Source organism: Dipodomys ordii, unplaced genomic scaffold, assembly GCF_000151885.1.
Source record: "Dipodomys ordii isolate 6190 unplaced genomic scaffold, Dord_2.0 Scaffold93, whole genome shotgun sequence".
NCBI classification, from domain to species: Eukaryota; Metazoa; Chordata; class Mammalia; order Rodentia; family Heteromyidae; genus Dipodomys; species Dipodomys ordii.
In genome coordinates this window covers 1,506,790-1,523,606 of record NW_012267309.1, presented here as the reverse complement: position 1 = coordinate 1,523,606, position 16,817 = coordinate 1,506,790, and the positions used below count along the sequence as shown (strand labels likewise).

Below are 16,817 nucleotides of genomic sequence, written 5' to 3'. Positions count from 1 at the left end.
TTTCTAAGTCACAAGTTCATTCTAACTTTCCTGGAACAAATTGTCTATCACAGTCTGTAATATATAACAGTGTTCACTTGTTATACACCATACATGTGATCAGCAGCGTGGGGATATTTAGTAGTGGTTCAACCAGATGAGCAGGAGTTCTTTGTTTCTTAAGTCCTGTTAGTTTTGTCGTATCACCTAACATTTTGGATTTATCATCCACTTATCAGGGAGACCATGTACCGTTTGTCTCTTCGCTCTTGGCGTAGGTCAGGGTTTTATGTTTATGCAATTTAGAAAAATCTACAGGAAAAAAGTCTAAAATTGAAGTTGGTCCATTGGTTAATTTTTTTTTTCTATAGAAAGATGGCTTTTATAGTACAGAACTAGAATGCAATACTGGTACTACTGGCTGCCACCAGATTGAAGAACGCTGCTTTGGAAATCATGACCAAGGTTCTAGTCTTCTATAGAGAGTTTTGTGGGCTTAGTATTATACATGTTTGGAAGATATCATGTTGGAAGTCTTACTGGGGTATTTTGTATGTTTGTTTGTTTCGGTCATAGGGCTTGAACTCAGGGCCTGGATGCTATCCCTGAGCTTTGTCGCTCAAGGCTTGTGTTCTTCCACCTTGAGCCACAGAGTCACTTCTGATATTTGGTGGTTAATTCAAGATAAGAGTCTCATGGACTTTCCTGTCTGGGCTAGCTTCAAACTGCAATCCTCAGATCTCAGCCTCCTTAGTAGATGTGAACCACAAGTGCCTGTCATCTGCTTGGGTTTATTATAAGATATTTTTATTCTGTGGATTTGTGGCTAACAATAAAAATAAAATTGTCTTGAAATTTAATTTTACTTTATTGCTTGTTTTTTGGTAGTACTAGGTATTAAAGTAAGGACTTCGTACTTGATAGGCAAATGCTATTGTCACTTGAGCCATGCCCCAAGTCTTTTTGCTTTTAGTTTCTTTTTCAGATAAGGTCTCACATTAACTTTGCCTGGGTTTATCTCCAACTGCAAACCTCCTATTTCTAGCTCCTAAGTTAACTGAGATCACAGTTCTGCACCACCATCCCATGTTTTTGAGAGCATGTCTTGCTGACTTTTGCCTGCGCTGACCTCAAACATCAGTCTTCCTGTGTGTACCTTCTGAGTAGCTGGGATATGCAACCATTCCCCGACCAATTTTACTTTTTTACTAATCAATTAATGCCACATTTTCTTGCCATGAGTCATCTTTATAAATAATTTTACATTTTACTTTTTTTTAATTTATTTTTTTTATTTTATTTGTGAAAATACTGTACAGAGGGGTTACAATTGCATGGGCAGGATAATGCGTACATTTCTTACCAAGCATTGCAGCCTCCTCCTTTGTTTACCCTTCACATCACTTCCCAGCCTCCCTTTACTTTTAGAAATATTTTTTAAAGTTCATTTTCATATAAGTAGTAAATCTGATAACCTTTAATGCTCCTTACTTGCCCACCTGCCTTTCCTTTGAAAGCAAATTAAAGTACCTGTTTAGTCTACATTTGGATTAAACTCTTGTCAGTTTCCCAAATGTTTTGATTCTTAAAGTTTGAGTAGCCTCAGTAATGTGTACTTCTATAGAACTCAACAAACACAGTATGGTACAGCTATAAGTACTAAAATATTCCTTAAAGTATTGCACTTATACTTGAGTTTCTAACTATCCTTTAGGGCAGAAGCAAGAGACTTTTTTTTTTTTTTTTTGCCCATCCTGGGACTTGAACTCCAGGCCTAGGTGCTGTCCCTGAGTCTCTTTGTGTTCAAGGCTAACACTCTACCACTTGAGCCACACCACCACTTCTGGATTTTTCTGAGTAGTTTATTGGAGATAAAAGTCTCTGAACTGTGAGCTTTGAACTGTGATCCTCAGATCTCAGCCTCCTGAGTAGCTAGGATTATAGACATGAGCCACCAGCACCCAGCTTGAAGCAAAAAACTTTGAATAGAAAGGTAGTAATAAATTCTTTTTTTTTTGGGTCCGGTTGTGGGGCCTAAACTCTGGGCCTAGGTGCTGTCCCTCAGCTCTTCAGCTCAAGGCTAGCACTCTACCACTTGAGCCACAGCACTATTTCTGGCTTTTTTTTCTTTTTCTTTTTGCTTATGCGGTGCTGAGGAATCGAACCCAGGGCCTCATTCATGCAAGGCAAAAACGCTACCACCTTCCCAGCCCGGTAGTAATGAATTGTAACTATATGTGGTTAGTATTTTTTCAGTCTGACATACCTGAACCATATTCAGATTCTTATCTGTAAGTTATTAGTGACCTGCTGTGGATGAGGTGTGAGATAAATATTGTTTGAACAGTTATTTTCACCCTACAACTTGATCAAACAGGATCACAGTTAAATTTTACTTGACTTAGTGTTGTCAGTGAAGAGTAGGGAAGGAAAGTGTTTTAGTGTGTTTTGGAGGTGAAGGTACCTAGCTCGCATTTGCCTGTTTTGTAACCTGTGGTTATAGAAAATTGGTATTGCATACAAAGGAATTGTAACATCATTAAGCCCTCCAGGTCCTTCTGTCAATATTTTGCCATTGTTATATACTCTAAGCTTCTATCTGCTCTTTAGACCATCTCCATTATGGTTCTTTTAGGCGAAATTTACAGACATTGAAATGTGCAATTCCTATGATATAAGATTCCTATCTTCCAGAAGGTTCCATCATACTTCGTTCTTATCATTCTGGAGCAGGAAGGTTTTGCTTTTACCTTAGTATCGTCAGAGGGTTGTAAGTAGTAAATGTGTGAGTGATTGCAGTTGATGTTATAAACTGAAAAACATGCTATTTTTCATCTCAAAACAACAGGATCTCAAACACTAAGCCTTAAATTCATTCAGACCTTCTAAAATTTTTTTTCATTTTTTTCAATTTTTTGGCACTGGGGATTGAACCCAGGGCCAAGCAAGTGCTCTACCACTTGAGCATTTTTAAAAGTAAGTCTTGTGAGGCGAAAGTTCTAGACAAATGTGACCAATTATGTATTTTCAGACTGAAATTAAGGATGTTTTTTAATTTCTTATTTTTTTTAAGAATCCTCGCAAGGCTCGTGTAACTCGACGTTTCATCGTAGTAGAAGGATTATATATGAATACTGGAACTATCTGTCCTCTTCCAGAATTGGTAAGCAACCATGTTCAGTCATTATTTTAATGGTTAGACTATTTGGCAGATATACATTTGTTTATGATTACATTTGATATGTAATGTCTATACCGTTTTTCACACTAGGTTTCAAACATACATACCAGGCAAGTAGATTAACATTAAAAGTCAAAAAGCTGGCTTTAAAATATATCAATGGAATACAGAATTCACATGTATGGAGATGTAACTATGATATGAACCCCCCCATTTAATTGATATCTATCTACCTATCTATCTATCTATCTGTGTATCATACCTAATGATGTAAGTACCAAAGGATGTAATTAATTGTCATGAGATAATTTTGTTTGTATTTCCCAAATGACTAATGGTACTGAGCTCTGTTTCACATACTTGTTGCCCATTTGTATGTTTGGGGAGAAATACCTGTTAAGTATTTTGCCCATTTTTTAATGGGTTGTCTTTGTATTATTAAATTATGAATTCCTTATCAGTTATAACGTGACTTGTAGGTATTTCTCCCATTATATGGACTTTTTTGTTGCACTTCAGTATGTACTCTTGAAGTACTTTAGTATTGTTCCCAATTTTGAAGAAGTTCTGTTTATTGTTTTGTTATAGCTTTTGCCTTTGTATCACATTTAAACATCTTTGTCTACTCAAAGGCTACCAAAGTTTCCTTCTACTAGTTTTCACTTTTACAGCTAGGTCTGTGATTCGTTTTGAGTTAGTTTTTTGTATGTTATACAACTTTATTTTGAGTTCGTTGACAGGTTGGTCAACTTTATTCCTTTGTGCATGGTATTCTTTGTGTTTTTTGTTGAGGATAGTAGTTGCTTTTCTATTGAATAGAATTACTCTTTGTGAAAAAAAATCGTTGACCGTAGATGCATGGGTTTATTTAGACTTTCAATTATGATTAATCTATATGTTTATTTTTAGAAGAGTACAATATATCAATTACTGTATCTTTTAGGCAGCCTCTGAAATCAGGATGCATGAGTGTTCTGACTTAGTTTTCTTTTTTAAAAATTGTTTTAGCTGTTCATTCATCCCTTGGAATTCCATTTGAGTGTTAGATAAAGCTTTCCCATTTCTGTGAAAATGTGATTAGGATTTTAATAAGTATTGTATGAATATGTAGGTATCTTTGGGACATATTGCCATCTTCAATTCAGTCTTCAATTTGACATGTTTCCTTTATTTAGAAATGTTTTAATTTCTTCACTTTTTTTAGTTTATAGCATACCAGTCTTAAATTTATCACTAAGTATTTTTGTCGCTATATATGGAATTTTTTTTTCACTTCCATTTTAGATTGTTTACTGTTAGCTTATTGAAATATAAGCAATTATGTGTATATAGTTTATTGTTAAATTTAACTGGTACATAAAAACATAAAATTGTGCATATTAATGGTATACTATAATGTTTCATCACATACATCAATGGTGTACTGTTCATGTGTTAGGGATCTTGTTCTATACATAAAATATATCATTTGTGAATAGAGATAGTTTTACTTCTTTCAATTTGATTGCCTTCTCCCCCATCCACTCCCCACACCTTGCTTGATTGTCTAGCTGGAACTTTTGTTAAGAGTTGAGAAATACTGAAAGTGGGTCACCTAATTTCTGATATGAAAGGGCAAGTTTTTAATCTTTATCTTAGCTGTAAGTTTTTCATAACTATTCTGTATCAGAGGTTCAGGGAATTCTTCCCTGTTCCTAATTTTTAAGTGTGTTTCTAATGAGAGGTTGTTAGGGTGTTTTGTTTTTTGTTGAATGTTTTTTCTGTATCTACTTAGGTTCTTTTCTTCATTCTATTAATGTGGTAAATTACATTAATTGATTTCTTCTGCTAAATAATCCTTATATTTGTTAATTTAGATTGAAATCTAGGCATCTGTTAATTGAATAAGGATTCAAATTACAGGATTCATGTGCTATTTTTAAAGTTTTTTCATTGTTCAGGAAATCTGAGTTCACCCAGAATATGAGGAAAGTTTTTGTTCTGCCAATTTTTGAGTCAAAGATTAATGGGACAATGTGGAAAGGTAGTAGACAAGAAGTTACTAAAGCTGTTCATTATAGGACTACAGTCACAAGACATTCTAATGGACAAGTGTATGATGAAACAAAATGCAGAGTATGAGAACAGATCAAGTGTATGTGAACACTGAATATGTAATAATTATACAAGTCAAATTAGGTTTGACCCTGGGATTCCTGTTTTGTCTGTTTCTGTGCAAGTTGTATTAAATTGTTAAATATCTTCTAAATTTGATTTTTAAAAAGAGATAAGTAATATCTCATTCCTGTTAAGACATGGAAAGAATCAATGTTAGGTCAATGTAATCAGTAATTGTTAATAAAAATCTGACCAAAAGCCAATTGAAATACACCTATCCCCTCATTTGACATTAATTAGCAAAAATAGCCAGTAAAATTTTGATGATTGAAAAAAATAACAAAAGCTTATATCAAACCTTCTTATACATTCTGTGCATTATTTCTGTAGTTTTAATGGAAAAAAGGACCCAAGAATTCCCACGTTCACTATTTTTTAAACCATGAAATTATTAGAAGAACCTTCAGATAGACACGTATCTTAAAATTTTGATAGGAAGGGACTGAAAACAGAGAAAAGCTAAGTTGAGCATCTGTGGCTCACACCTGCAATCCTGGCTACTCAGGAAGCTGAAGATCACAATTCAAAATCACTCTAGGCAGGAAAGTCCATGAGACTCTTGATCTCAAATTAACCATCAGAAAACAAGAAGTGGCGTTGTTGCTCAAAGTGGTAGAACACTAGCCTTAAGCAGAAATGCTTAGGGTCAGCTCCTGGGCCCTGAGTTTAAGCCCCATAAACCGTAACAATAACAATGTAATAAGATAAAGATTTTCTGAATTTAAGTGTGGAGTAATACTTACATTTCCCAAGAGTTTGTGTACATAGTCACAACAGTGTTTTATGTCTGATGTCTATACACATAAATATCTAAGTATTCTTTTTTTAAATTTTAATATTGTGCTGTCTCTCTAATGGAGTTAAATTGGATCACTTTAGAGCTCTAAAATAGTCATTTCTCGTTCTTCACAGTTATTCTGTAAGTTGCCACAAACACTGGAATACAAAACTGTTGCTAGGGCAATGCAGGATTAGATTTCTGTGACCCCCCTGGCCATAACATTTTGATTAATACATAAAATGTACTGTACATTTTTCTGTTTAAAGATGCCTTCTTTAGCAGGGCATTAGTGACTCATTCCTACTTAGCAGGCTGAGATCTGAGGATCAAAGCCAACTCAGGCAGGAAAGTCCATGAGATTCCAAATTAACCATCAAAAAGCCACAAGTAGAGCTGTGGCTTAAGAGGTAGTGCACTAGCCTTGAGAAAAGGAAACAAACAAATAAACTCAGAAACAGTGTCTAAACCCTAAGTTCAGGCTTCAGGACAAGCAAAAAAAAAAAAAAAAAGGAAAAAAAAGATACCTTCTTTAATGTATACTGTTAACACATTAACTGTCTTCTTGCTAGGATAATGCTTCTCTAATACACATTTTCTCATAAGACATACTGTCACTTGGAAACACCTCATCATTTCATCTATGCCATTTTAAACACAGAATCACCAATAAAATTGTAGGAAATGTGGCCAAAGTGACCATAGAAACTATACTTGGTCAGTAAACAACTAGGAGTACTCAGTTCTTCACCACAACACCCATGCACATGCCTTTTGACATGAGTGATGGGTGGGTGGTACAATAGATACTCTTTTGGGGTTTACAAATAAATTTTAGCAAATAGGCAAATTCACAAATATAGAATTCACAAATACTAAAGGTGAACTATAAATTTTTCTTTGAAATATATTCTATATGCTACTAATTACCCCTGTTTTAAAATTGGGTTTTACTTAACAACCTAGGTTAAGTTAAAATACAAATACAAAGCAAGAATCTTTGTGGAAGAAAGCCTTTCGTTTGGAGTCCTTGGGGAGCATGGCCGAGGAGTTACTGAGCACTATGGGATCAATGTAAGTCTTCCACTGGGGAAATTACCTTCCTGTAGAATATGTATACTTCTATTTTGTTAACATTGTTGTGGGCATAAAATTGCGTTTGTCATTAGATCCTGATTTAAATGGATGCAGGTAAAAATGAAAGTTTTGTAAAACAGCCTTTGAACATAGAATATTCAATCATATGTCAGAAACAGTTGATTTTTACTGATTTTCTGACGTTTTATCTTTTAGAAGTACATACTGAAAGTAATAGATGCATAAAGTGTTTAAAAATTATTTTGCTTGATGTAGTTTTATTTGGAGTACTTTCTATAGCAAAATCCAGCCAGTCCACTGCTTTTGCAAGAAAATAATCTTAAAGCTCTTAACCTGTTTTTAATATCTCACAGTCTTGAATTTTATCTCCTTTTTTTATTATCTGAAGTAGTTGTACAAAGGGCTTTCAGTTCAACAAATCAGTTTATAAATACAATGTATTTTGATCAGTGTCACCTATTCCATTGTCCTCCTGTTTTTTCCAACCCCATACCATCAAGTTACCTGATTCATCTCCTTTTAATTTAACCATTTATTCACTGTGAGGAAAATGTTGCTGCATGATGGAATGGTAAGAAAGTATTAGGGTGAGTCATGTCCATGATTGCAGTCCTTCCAGCCATAGATTTTGTTTGACTAATCTATTGTCTCCATTTATGTAGTTTTTGAATCTAGACGCGTAAAGATGTGATAAATGAAGTTGATTTTTATTGTTGTTGTTTTGTCATTTATGGGGCTTGAACTCGGAGCTTGAGTGATGTCCCTGAGTTCTTTTGCTCAAGGCTAGAGCTCTGCCACTTTGAGCCACAGCCTCACTTCCAGTTTTTGAGTGGATAATTGGAGGTAAGAGGCTTCTCTGCAGGGGCTGGCTTCAAACTGCAATCTTCAGAGCTCAGCCTCCTGAGTAATTTAAGATTACAGGCGTGAGCCACCACCACCCTGCAAATGAAGTATTTTGTATCTAGGCTTTGTACTGTCTTATTTTTCATTTCCTGTAAGTTGAGGAATAATCCATTGGTCTTTCTCACTTTTCTGGCAGATGGAAGATATTGACCTTATCAGTGCCAACATGGAGAATGCTCTTGCTTCTATTGGAGGTTTCTGTTGTGGCAGAACTTTTGTAATTGACCATCAGGTAAACTCTGAAATTGATTGCTACATTGATCACTTTAAAGTAAAACTTCAAATTATATCCTTTTGTTTTTGTTTTGTTCAGTGGTTCTGAGAATTGAACATAGGGCTTTCTACTTGCTAGACAGGAGTCCTATCTCTTGAGCTGTGCCCCAGACTATTTTTTACCCAGGTCAGCCTCAGATCATGATGCTCCTACCTATCCTTCACAGTAACTGGATCACAGCCACATACAACCATACCAGCTTATTAATTGGGATGGGACCTCACTGACTTTTTCCTCAGTTTTCTTGAACTAGAGTCATACAAATTTTACTTAAATACTGATATTTAGAAAACAACTTAAAAATATTTAACTTGAGAAATGACCTCCCTTTTTAGCTTTATCTTTGCTACATGTATAGTGCTTATTCTTGACTAGATCTTACTCCCTCACCTTATTTACATATTGTTCTGTGGGTTATATGGGAATTCAGTGTCTTTTGAATGTTTACTCTCCTTACCGCCCAAAAACAGAGAGAACGTTTATGTTATGGTTTGACTTGTTTCTTCTCAGCGACTCTCTGGCCAAGGATACTGCTTTTCAGCTTCATTACCTCCCTTGTTAGCCGCTGCTGCCATTGAGGCTCTCAACATCATGGAAGAGAATCCAGGTACAGCCGTCAGTGCTTGGGCTATGTTAACTGTAACTGTGTCACTGGCTTGCTTCTGGGGGAACTTCGTAAGAGGAAATTATTTACCAGAAAAAACTCTACAGAATTAGATTACAGGATGAGCATTTCGAATCCAGAAATCCAAAGTAGTCTAAAATCCAAAATTTTCTGAGCATAGGTAATTTTGAGTTTAGAAATTCATCCAGGGAGGTCTACATAAACACTACAGAATTGGGGTGGAGGCATGCTTCAGATGGTAAGGCACCTGCTTAATGAATACTAATGAATCTGAAAAACTCTTAAAAATCTGAAACATTTCTCATCCCAGCGTTCCAGAGAAGGATACTCACTCATAACTGACATTTACAGGAAGAATGGCAGTGAAGACACTGCCCTGGAGGCCAGAGCTTTAGTCCTTGTGCTTGGAGTTGGAACCAAAGCCTGGCTGGCTTTCTGGTATGCAGGGATGCCAGAAGGAGGAGGTCCCCTGGGTCAGTGCCAAGCTTAGATGCTTTCACTACTGTAAATAACATTCATTGTTCGGTTTACAGTTTTTTGAGAAATGAACCAGTGCCAATATGTTAGAACTGTTGTCAGTTTCCTACTTCAGTCTTTTAGTCCTCAATTCATCCAGTCTTGTCAATACTCTCTTGTCAGCCACCAACTCAGTGGGCAAAATACAGTGTCAAAGGAGAATTCAAAATGTGACTATTGGCTACAGTAGGATCTTAAAATGGAGAGAACAGTGGGCCTTACCTGGCACTTCAGATACACAGCCTTGATACTAATTCAGAAATCAGAAGACTTGTGAATGTGTCTGTGTGCACATTTAGATGCTCCCTTGTGAGGTAGCTTTGCAGCCTCATCTCCTGGTCAGATATTATCACTTTCTGGTTTTCCTTCTATACTTTTTAAAATATTACTTTGACACTGCAGATTTTTCACAAATTGTTTAAATCAAGAAATAGATAATTGACCAGGTGCAGGTGGTTTATACCTGTAATCCTTGCTACTCAGGAGGCAGAGAATCATGGTTCAAAGCCAGCTCAAGCAGGAAAGCCTGTGAGACTCTTATCATCAATTAATCACACACACACACACAAAAGCAAAACAAAATGTGGAGCTGTGGCTCAAGTGGTAGAGCAGTAGACTTGAGTGAAAGAAGATCAAGGACAGTGCCCAGGCCCTGAGTTCAAGCCACAGGACTGGCACATACACTTATACACACAGAAAGAAAAGGAGGGAGGAGATAGGAGAGAAGAAAATGAAGGAAGGAAGGAAGAAAGGAAAAAAGAAATGATTTGCTCCATTTTCTTCTTTGCTGGACTTTGTAGAATCTTGGTAAGAATAAAATTCATTGTTTTGGAACTCATCATTTTCAGGTTTAGTGAAATGGGATGAGAAGAGTCTAGTCAGTAAGTGTCAAAGACTAAGTTCAGCCCCACACAAGAACACCACTATGGAAGGATTTGCAGCCTTTTAGATTGATGAGCTTGAATTGAGAGAGAGAGAGAGAGAGAGTGTGTGTGTGTGTGTGTGTGTCTGTGTCTGTGTCTGTGTGTGTCTGTCTGTGTGTCTGTGTCTGTGTGTCTGTGTGGTATATCAGCCTGGAGGTTGAATTTAGGGTCTGGGGCTATTCTAAGCTTTTTTGCTTAAGGCTAGTGGTCTACCACTTGAACCACAACTCCTCTTGCAGCTTTTTGCTGATTAATTTGGTGATCAGACTCTCAAACTGTTTTGTCTGGGCTGGCTTCGAACTGAGATCCTTAGATCTTAGCCTCCTGAGTAGCTAGGATTATAGGCCTGAATCACTGGCACCCAACCTTTAAAATTATTTTTTATTTAGTACAATCGACTGCATCAGCTAATATCAATGATTTTTTCCATTTAGATATTTTTGCAGTATTAAAGAAAAAGTGCCAACAAATTCATAAAGCTTTACAAGGGTAAGTTTTATATTTTGGGCTAACATAAAGATTATCTCTACCATACTTAATGAAAAGTTGTATAGGCTGTAATTAGCATAACAACTTTGCAACTAGGAAAACAACTCCGTTCACCAACTTGATTTATTTGTATAAAACTAGAGCAACCATTTGTCCTTGTCAAGAATCATGCCTTTGCTTTTATAAAAATGCAACATACTACTAAAATTCTATAGTAATATGGGAAAACAATACAACATCTTACCACAAGAAATAAGAAAGATACACACTGGAGCATCTCCATAATGCCACAGAAAAAAAATAATTACAGGATATAATTGGGTGGTACTAGGTTTCTGCTGTCCATGTTACTATTTAGTAGGTTTAAGACATGAAAAGGAAATTGAATCTTATAAATGTTTTCTTTTTTAAAAAACTTTAATTTTAATTTGTAAAATTCCTCTTAGGGTTGAGAAAAAAATAAATTGAGATTGGTGACATCTACAGTTTCTGGCTTCTTAAGAATGATCTCACATTGCCTAAGGTGTTTCCTTTTTGCCTCCTAAGAAGAAATGGGTCTCTACAGTCTTGAAAGCCCTGTCTCTGTTACAAGATAAGGAAACTAGACATGTTACTGATTGGAAAGGGCATTTGATAAGTGGATAGATCACAGCTGTTCTAGGTAAAATGGAGACAGAGATAATGACAGTTCTGGGTGTGTCTGTACAATAGTAACAGAAGTTCTTGCATCATTTATAGTAGGAGAATATACGTGCATCAGTTCCAGTTGCACTGGTTTGTGAAATATTAATTTACCAACTCATTGGAGGCACTGTACATTCATCAGTACTAACCTTAGATGCCCTTCAGAATCTCTTCTCCACCTTTTCTTCAGAACTCCTTAGCCTTCTGTCAGCATTCCATCCCTTTCATAGACAGCCTCACCTCATGCTGTCCCTTAGGAATTCCCTTGGTTTTTCTAACAAACCCACATAGCTACAGACAACCAAACTAGTCTTCCCTCTGTTGTAGCCAAAAGCATTTTCTTCCAGCCATCACAGGTTCTTATTTTTCCTTTTGAGAACCTCTGGTTGTCCCCTTACTATGTTATCCTGAGTCATTTCAGTAGCATTCATATCCTCCCTACCCCTTGTCTTTAAATTCTCCCTGCTCATAATGTCACATTCCCCTCTAGCAACTACCCCGTTTCTTGGCTTCTGTTTTTAACTATTCTTCTCAAAATACATATGTAGTTTTTCCATGTCCTCATCTCTCACTTCCTCTAAAAACTACTTTCCTATGGGGAACACCAGTGACACCAACTCTAAGACTTATAGCACATTTATGGCTCAGTAGTTTTCCACACATGACCATTTTTTTTCCTTCTTTGGATTCTGCTACACTGTGTTCATGGGTTTCCTTCAACAGCTTTGAATTGTTTCATCTTCATCTCCTTTGAAGGCTTTCTGCAACACCCTGCTCTCTTTAGGATTTTGTCCTCAGTTGTCCTCTTCATCTCATTAGCTTCTTGGGGATTTGCCTCCTGTGACTGAAGTTTCACATTGTTTTGTGTCCCCTGCATGTGGGTAACTGACAGATCTGTGTCTCCAGATCTCCAGCTGCCTACTCAGTAGCTATACTTGGAGAACCCTGCAGGGACCTCATACTAAACACACACTGGAACAAATATAGGAGAGAAAAGCAAAGGAAACAGGAAGGCAGCCAGACCAAACAAGTGGGAGGACCTAGGGAAGGGTGAGGGCCAGGTAATGGGCCGTTCAGGCCATGACAGAAGCCTTGGCTCAGGTAAGAAGGTATGCATGATTTTAAGGGAAAACATGCCCTGGAACAGCTAGACATAAGTCTTAGCATATTTCTCCTATGTAGAGTGAAATTATGCATTGTTTGGTGACAAGCGCAGAAGCAAAGAGATTAGTTAGGAGATGGAAACAGAAGGTTGAATGACTTTGACCCAGTAGTATCACTGAGCATTGTTTGACTTCTAGATATATTTTGGAGAGACAGCACGCTGGATCTGCCAGAAATTCCTACAGAGGTAGAATGAGAAAGAGAAGACTTAAGGTTAACTTTAAGGTTTTGATCTGAGCAACCAGATGGAGTAGCTACTAGGCGAATAGCCAGAATGGTTGAAGAAATATTTGGTGGGGATTCAGTGCCAGATGTGTTGTGCTTCATATGCTGTCAGACATCAGTGGAGAATAGCACTTGGATATACAAGTTTACATTTGAAAGAAAGTCCTGAACTAGAAAAAAATGTTTGATTTACAAAGATAGTATTTAAAGCATTTCCATGTGGATAGGTTAGAAGGTGATCGAGAAGTAGCCAGTGAAAAGAGCTGACCAAGGACTCCAGAGTTCCAGAAGCCAAGTGGAAAACACAATTACATAGGTCAGTGTGTGGCATCTTGCTGCAGTAGACTTAGCAAGGTGACTACATGCCATTCCTTTGATTTCAAAGTATGGTGCTTACTGTGACTTGATGAGTACTTCCAGGACAGAAGAAGGGGCAGAATAGAACACCTGATTGAAGTAGGCTCAGTTAAGAGAAGAGATTAAGAGAGGAACTGGACACAGCTTTAGGAAAGCATTTTTAAGCACTTTCTGTAAAGAGAATAGGGAAGAGAAATTAGGTGATGATTAGAGAAAGAAACAGGGATCAAGAGAAGATAAGTAAAGCCAGTTTCTGACTAACATTCCAATTCTACATTCTTTCATCTACAGATTGATAGGGCTATCTCCCATATACCAGTTTCTCATTTGTACATGGGTTTATTTTTGAACTATTTGATTGGTTTATTTGTTCAGTCCTAACACTGTTTTTACTGTTGTGTTTGCTTTCATTAGCTTCCTCCAAAATAATTGCTAGAATTTTCATTGGAATGGCACTAAATTCTCTGATTAATGTGGAAGCATTTGTCATGCAAGAACATGAGCTCTCTATTTCAATCTTCTTTTCTTTTGTGCCAGTATTGGGGCTTAATCTCAGGACCTAGGCACTGTCCTTAAGCTTTTTCACTCAAGGCTAGTGCTGTACCACAAGCTGCTTCCCTACCAGTTTTTTGGTAGTTAATTAGAGGTAAGAGTTTCATACTTTCCTGCCCAGGTGTTTTTTGAACTCTAATCCTCAGATTTCAGCCATGACTACTGGTGCCTAGCCATTTTGATCTTTGTGTTTTTTAACACAATTTTTTCCCTTTAAAGCCTTTATACCCTTTTGGGGTCTCTAAAGGAAATTTCTGGGTGTCCTATAGATTTTTGTTGCAATTGTGAATGGGGTTTTATTCTTTCTACTTGATTACTGATAATTTGTAAGGATTTTTTTTAACTAATCTTATGTCCAGAAGTTTCTTTTTAATTAAATCCTGTTTTGATGATGTACCTAGAAAATCTTTTTATAACAATAATTTTCTATCTTTTCCTCCTATCTCTTATAAATCATACAGTTCTTTTTCTTTTATTGCATTGATCTGGGTCTCTTTTTTTTTGGGGGGGTCCGGTTGTGGGGCCTGAACTCTGGGCCTGGGCACTGTCCCTCAGCTCTTCAGCTCAAGGCTAGCACTCTACCACTTGAGCCACAGCGTCACTTCCGGCTTTTTTCTTTTTGCTTATGTGGTGCTGAGGAATCGAACCCAGGGCCTCATGTATGCAAGGCAAGCGCTCTGCCATGCTAGATATATTTAGCTAATGTTTTAATTTGAATATATATAATTCAAATGGACCTACAGTCTTCTGTTATGCTGACTTTCAGTAACGTAAAAATCAGTGTTACGGTAGCTTCAGTACATGATTTGGGTATTTTCTACTTTTTCTGTCTTGGAGCCAATGAGTAATCAAAGTGTAATTGTTTCTTCAAAGTTTCCCCTCTTCTCTCTTAAGGATTTACTATATCTTGTACCTCTTAAGGTTGGAGAGAATGTGATTTTTCTTTTGAGTGTTTATTTTCCTTATTTAATTTTCTATTTCTGACTTTATTTGAATCTATTCTCTGTATTGTGTTCTTTAATTTTTATTTATTTTTGTCTTTAATTTTATTTATTTATTTATGAATGTATGTATGTATGTATGTCAGTCTGGGCCTTAGCACTGTCCCTCAGCTCTTCAACCCAAGGCTAGCGCTCTACCACTTGAGCCACAACAGCACTTCTGGTTTTCTGGTGGTTTATTGGAGATTAGAGTCTCATGGACTGCTGTGCCAGTGGCTCATGCCTTTATAGCTACTCAGGAGGCTGAAATCTCAGGATCATGGTTCAAAGCCAGCCTGGACAGGAAAGGCCATGAGACTCTTATTTCCAATAAACCACTCAAAAAACTGGAAGTGGGTGTGGTGGCTCAAGTGGTAGAGCGCTAGCCTTGAGCTGAAGAGCTGAGGGACAGTGTTCAGGCTCCATGACGGACAAAAAAAAAGGCTCACAGACTTTCCTGCTTGGGCTGGCTTTGAACTGGGATCCTCTTGAGTAGCTAGGATTACAGATGTGAGCCACTGGCTCCCAGCTCTTTTTTTATTTTTTATTTTTGAGAATTATATGCAGTTTATGGCATGAATTGGCTAAAACATTTCCTGATACAAGGGACAAAAGTCCAAGTCCAGCTTTTCATAAGAGGAAGAAAAGGGAGGGAGGGAGAAGGGAGAGCTGGGCTCATGAAATGGTATGTCCAGGGTAACACTTGATCAAGGCATGATTAGATCCAGGTACTCAGAAAGACTTCATCTAGTTTCCAGCCTTCTCCATCCCACAATGCAGATTTCATCCATGTTGGCTTCCTTCTCAGACAGCATTCTCCTTGGGGCAGCAAGGTGGTCCCCAGTAGCATGAGGCTTGGCAACCCAGATATGGTTGCTTGAATGGAGAAAAGTCATATGAGGCTCCCAGGGGGGAGCAGTGACTTTTTAATCAGTTGCTCTATTCTATATCTCAGTGACTTCCTCTACAGAGTGAGTGGCATAGAATTTACAAGGTGGGTCAGTAAGGAAATCAGGAAGTCTGGACTCCATTCCCAATACTGTGTCACCTAGAACCAGTCACTTCATCTCACCTCTTGATTTCTCCAGCAAAAGTATGTGCTAACATCAACAGGAGCAAGGATAAGAACCACATGGTTATCTCAATAGATGCAGCAAAAGCATTTGACAAGATCCAACACCCTTTATGATGAAGGTTCTGGAAAAATTAGGAATCCATAGAATATTCCTCAATACAATAAAGGCTGTATATGACAAACCTACAGCCAGCATTATACTTAATGGTGAAAAACTAAAGCCAATTCCTCTTAACTCAGGGACAAGACAAGGATGTCCACTCTCTCCACTTCTCTTCAATCTAGTATTAGAATGCCTAGGTACAGCAATAAGATAAGATGCAAAGATAAAGGGGATCCAAATAGGGAAAGAAGTAAAACTCTTCCTCTTTGCAGATGACATGATCTTGTATTTAAAGAATCCCATAGACTCCACTCCCAAATTATTCAAGCTGATTCAAAACTTTGGCAAAGTAGCAGGGTATAAAATTAACCCTCAAAAATCAATGGCTTTTCTGTACGCCAACAATGAGAAAAGTGTGGCTGAAATTAGGAAAGCAACTCCATTCCTAATAGCCCCACAAAAAATAAAATACCTAGGAATTAACCAAAGAAGCAAACGACCTCTACGATGAAAACTTTAAAAACTTGAAAAAGGAAATCAAAACAGAACTTAGAAAGTGGCAAAAACTCCCATGCTCCTGGATTGTTGAAAGATCAACATCATGAAAATGGCAATACTTCCCAAGGCTATCTACAAATTCTATGTGATACCTATCAAAATTCCAACCTCATTCTTCAAGGAAATAGAAGAGGCAATCCAAAAATTCACATGGAACAATAAAAGACCCCAAATAGCAAAAACGATCCTCAACAGA

At 37.2% G+C, this 16,817-nt stretch overlaps 1 protein-coding gene across 2 annotated transcripts in view; it reads left to right on the top strand.

Annotated features, from left to right (window-relative positions):
• Positions 1–16,817, top strand: part of Sptlc1 (serine palmitoyltransferase, long chain base subunit 1) — a 57,595-nt gene that overhangs the window by 31,770 nt on the left and 9,008 nt on the right. For both annotated transcript variants that reach the window (XM_013026436.1, XM_013026435.1), the window contains exons 8-12: positions 3,053–3,142; positions 7,062–7,169; positions 8,233–8,328; positions 8,881–8,977; positions 10,869–10,923. In XM_013026436.1, the coding sequence (XP_012881890.1) occupies positions 3,053–3,142; positions 7,062–7,169; positions 8,233–8,328; positions 8,881–8,977; positions 10,869–10,923 (446 nt within the window). The remainder of the gene's footprint in view (positions 1–3,052; positions 3,143–7,061; positions 7,170–8,232; positions 8,329–8,880; positions 8,978–10,868; positions 10,924–16,817) is intronic.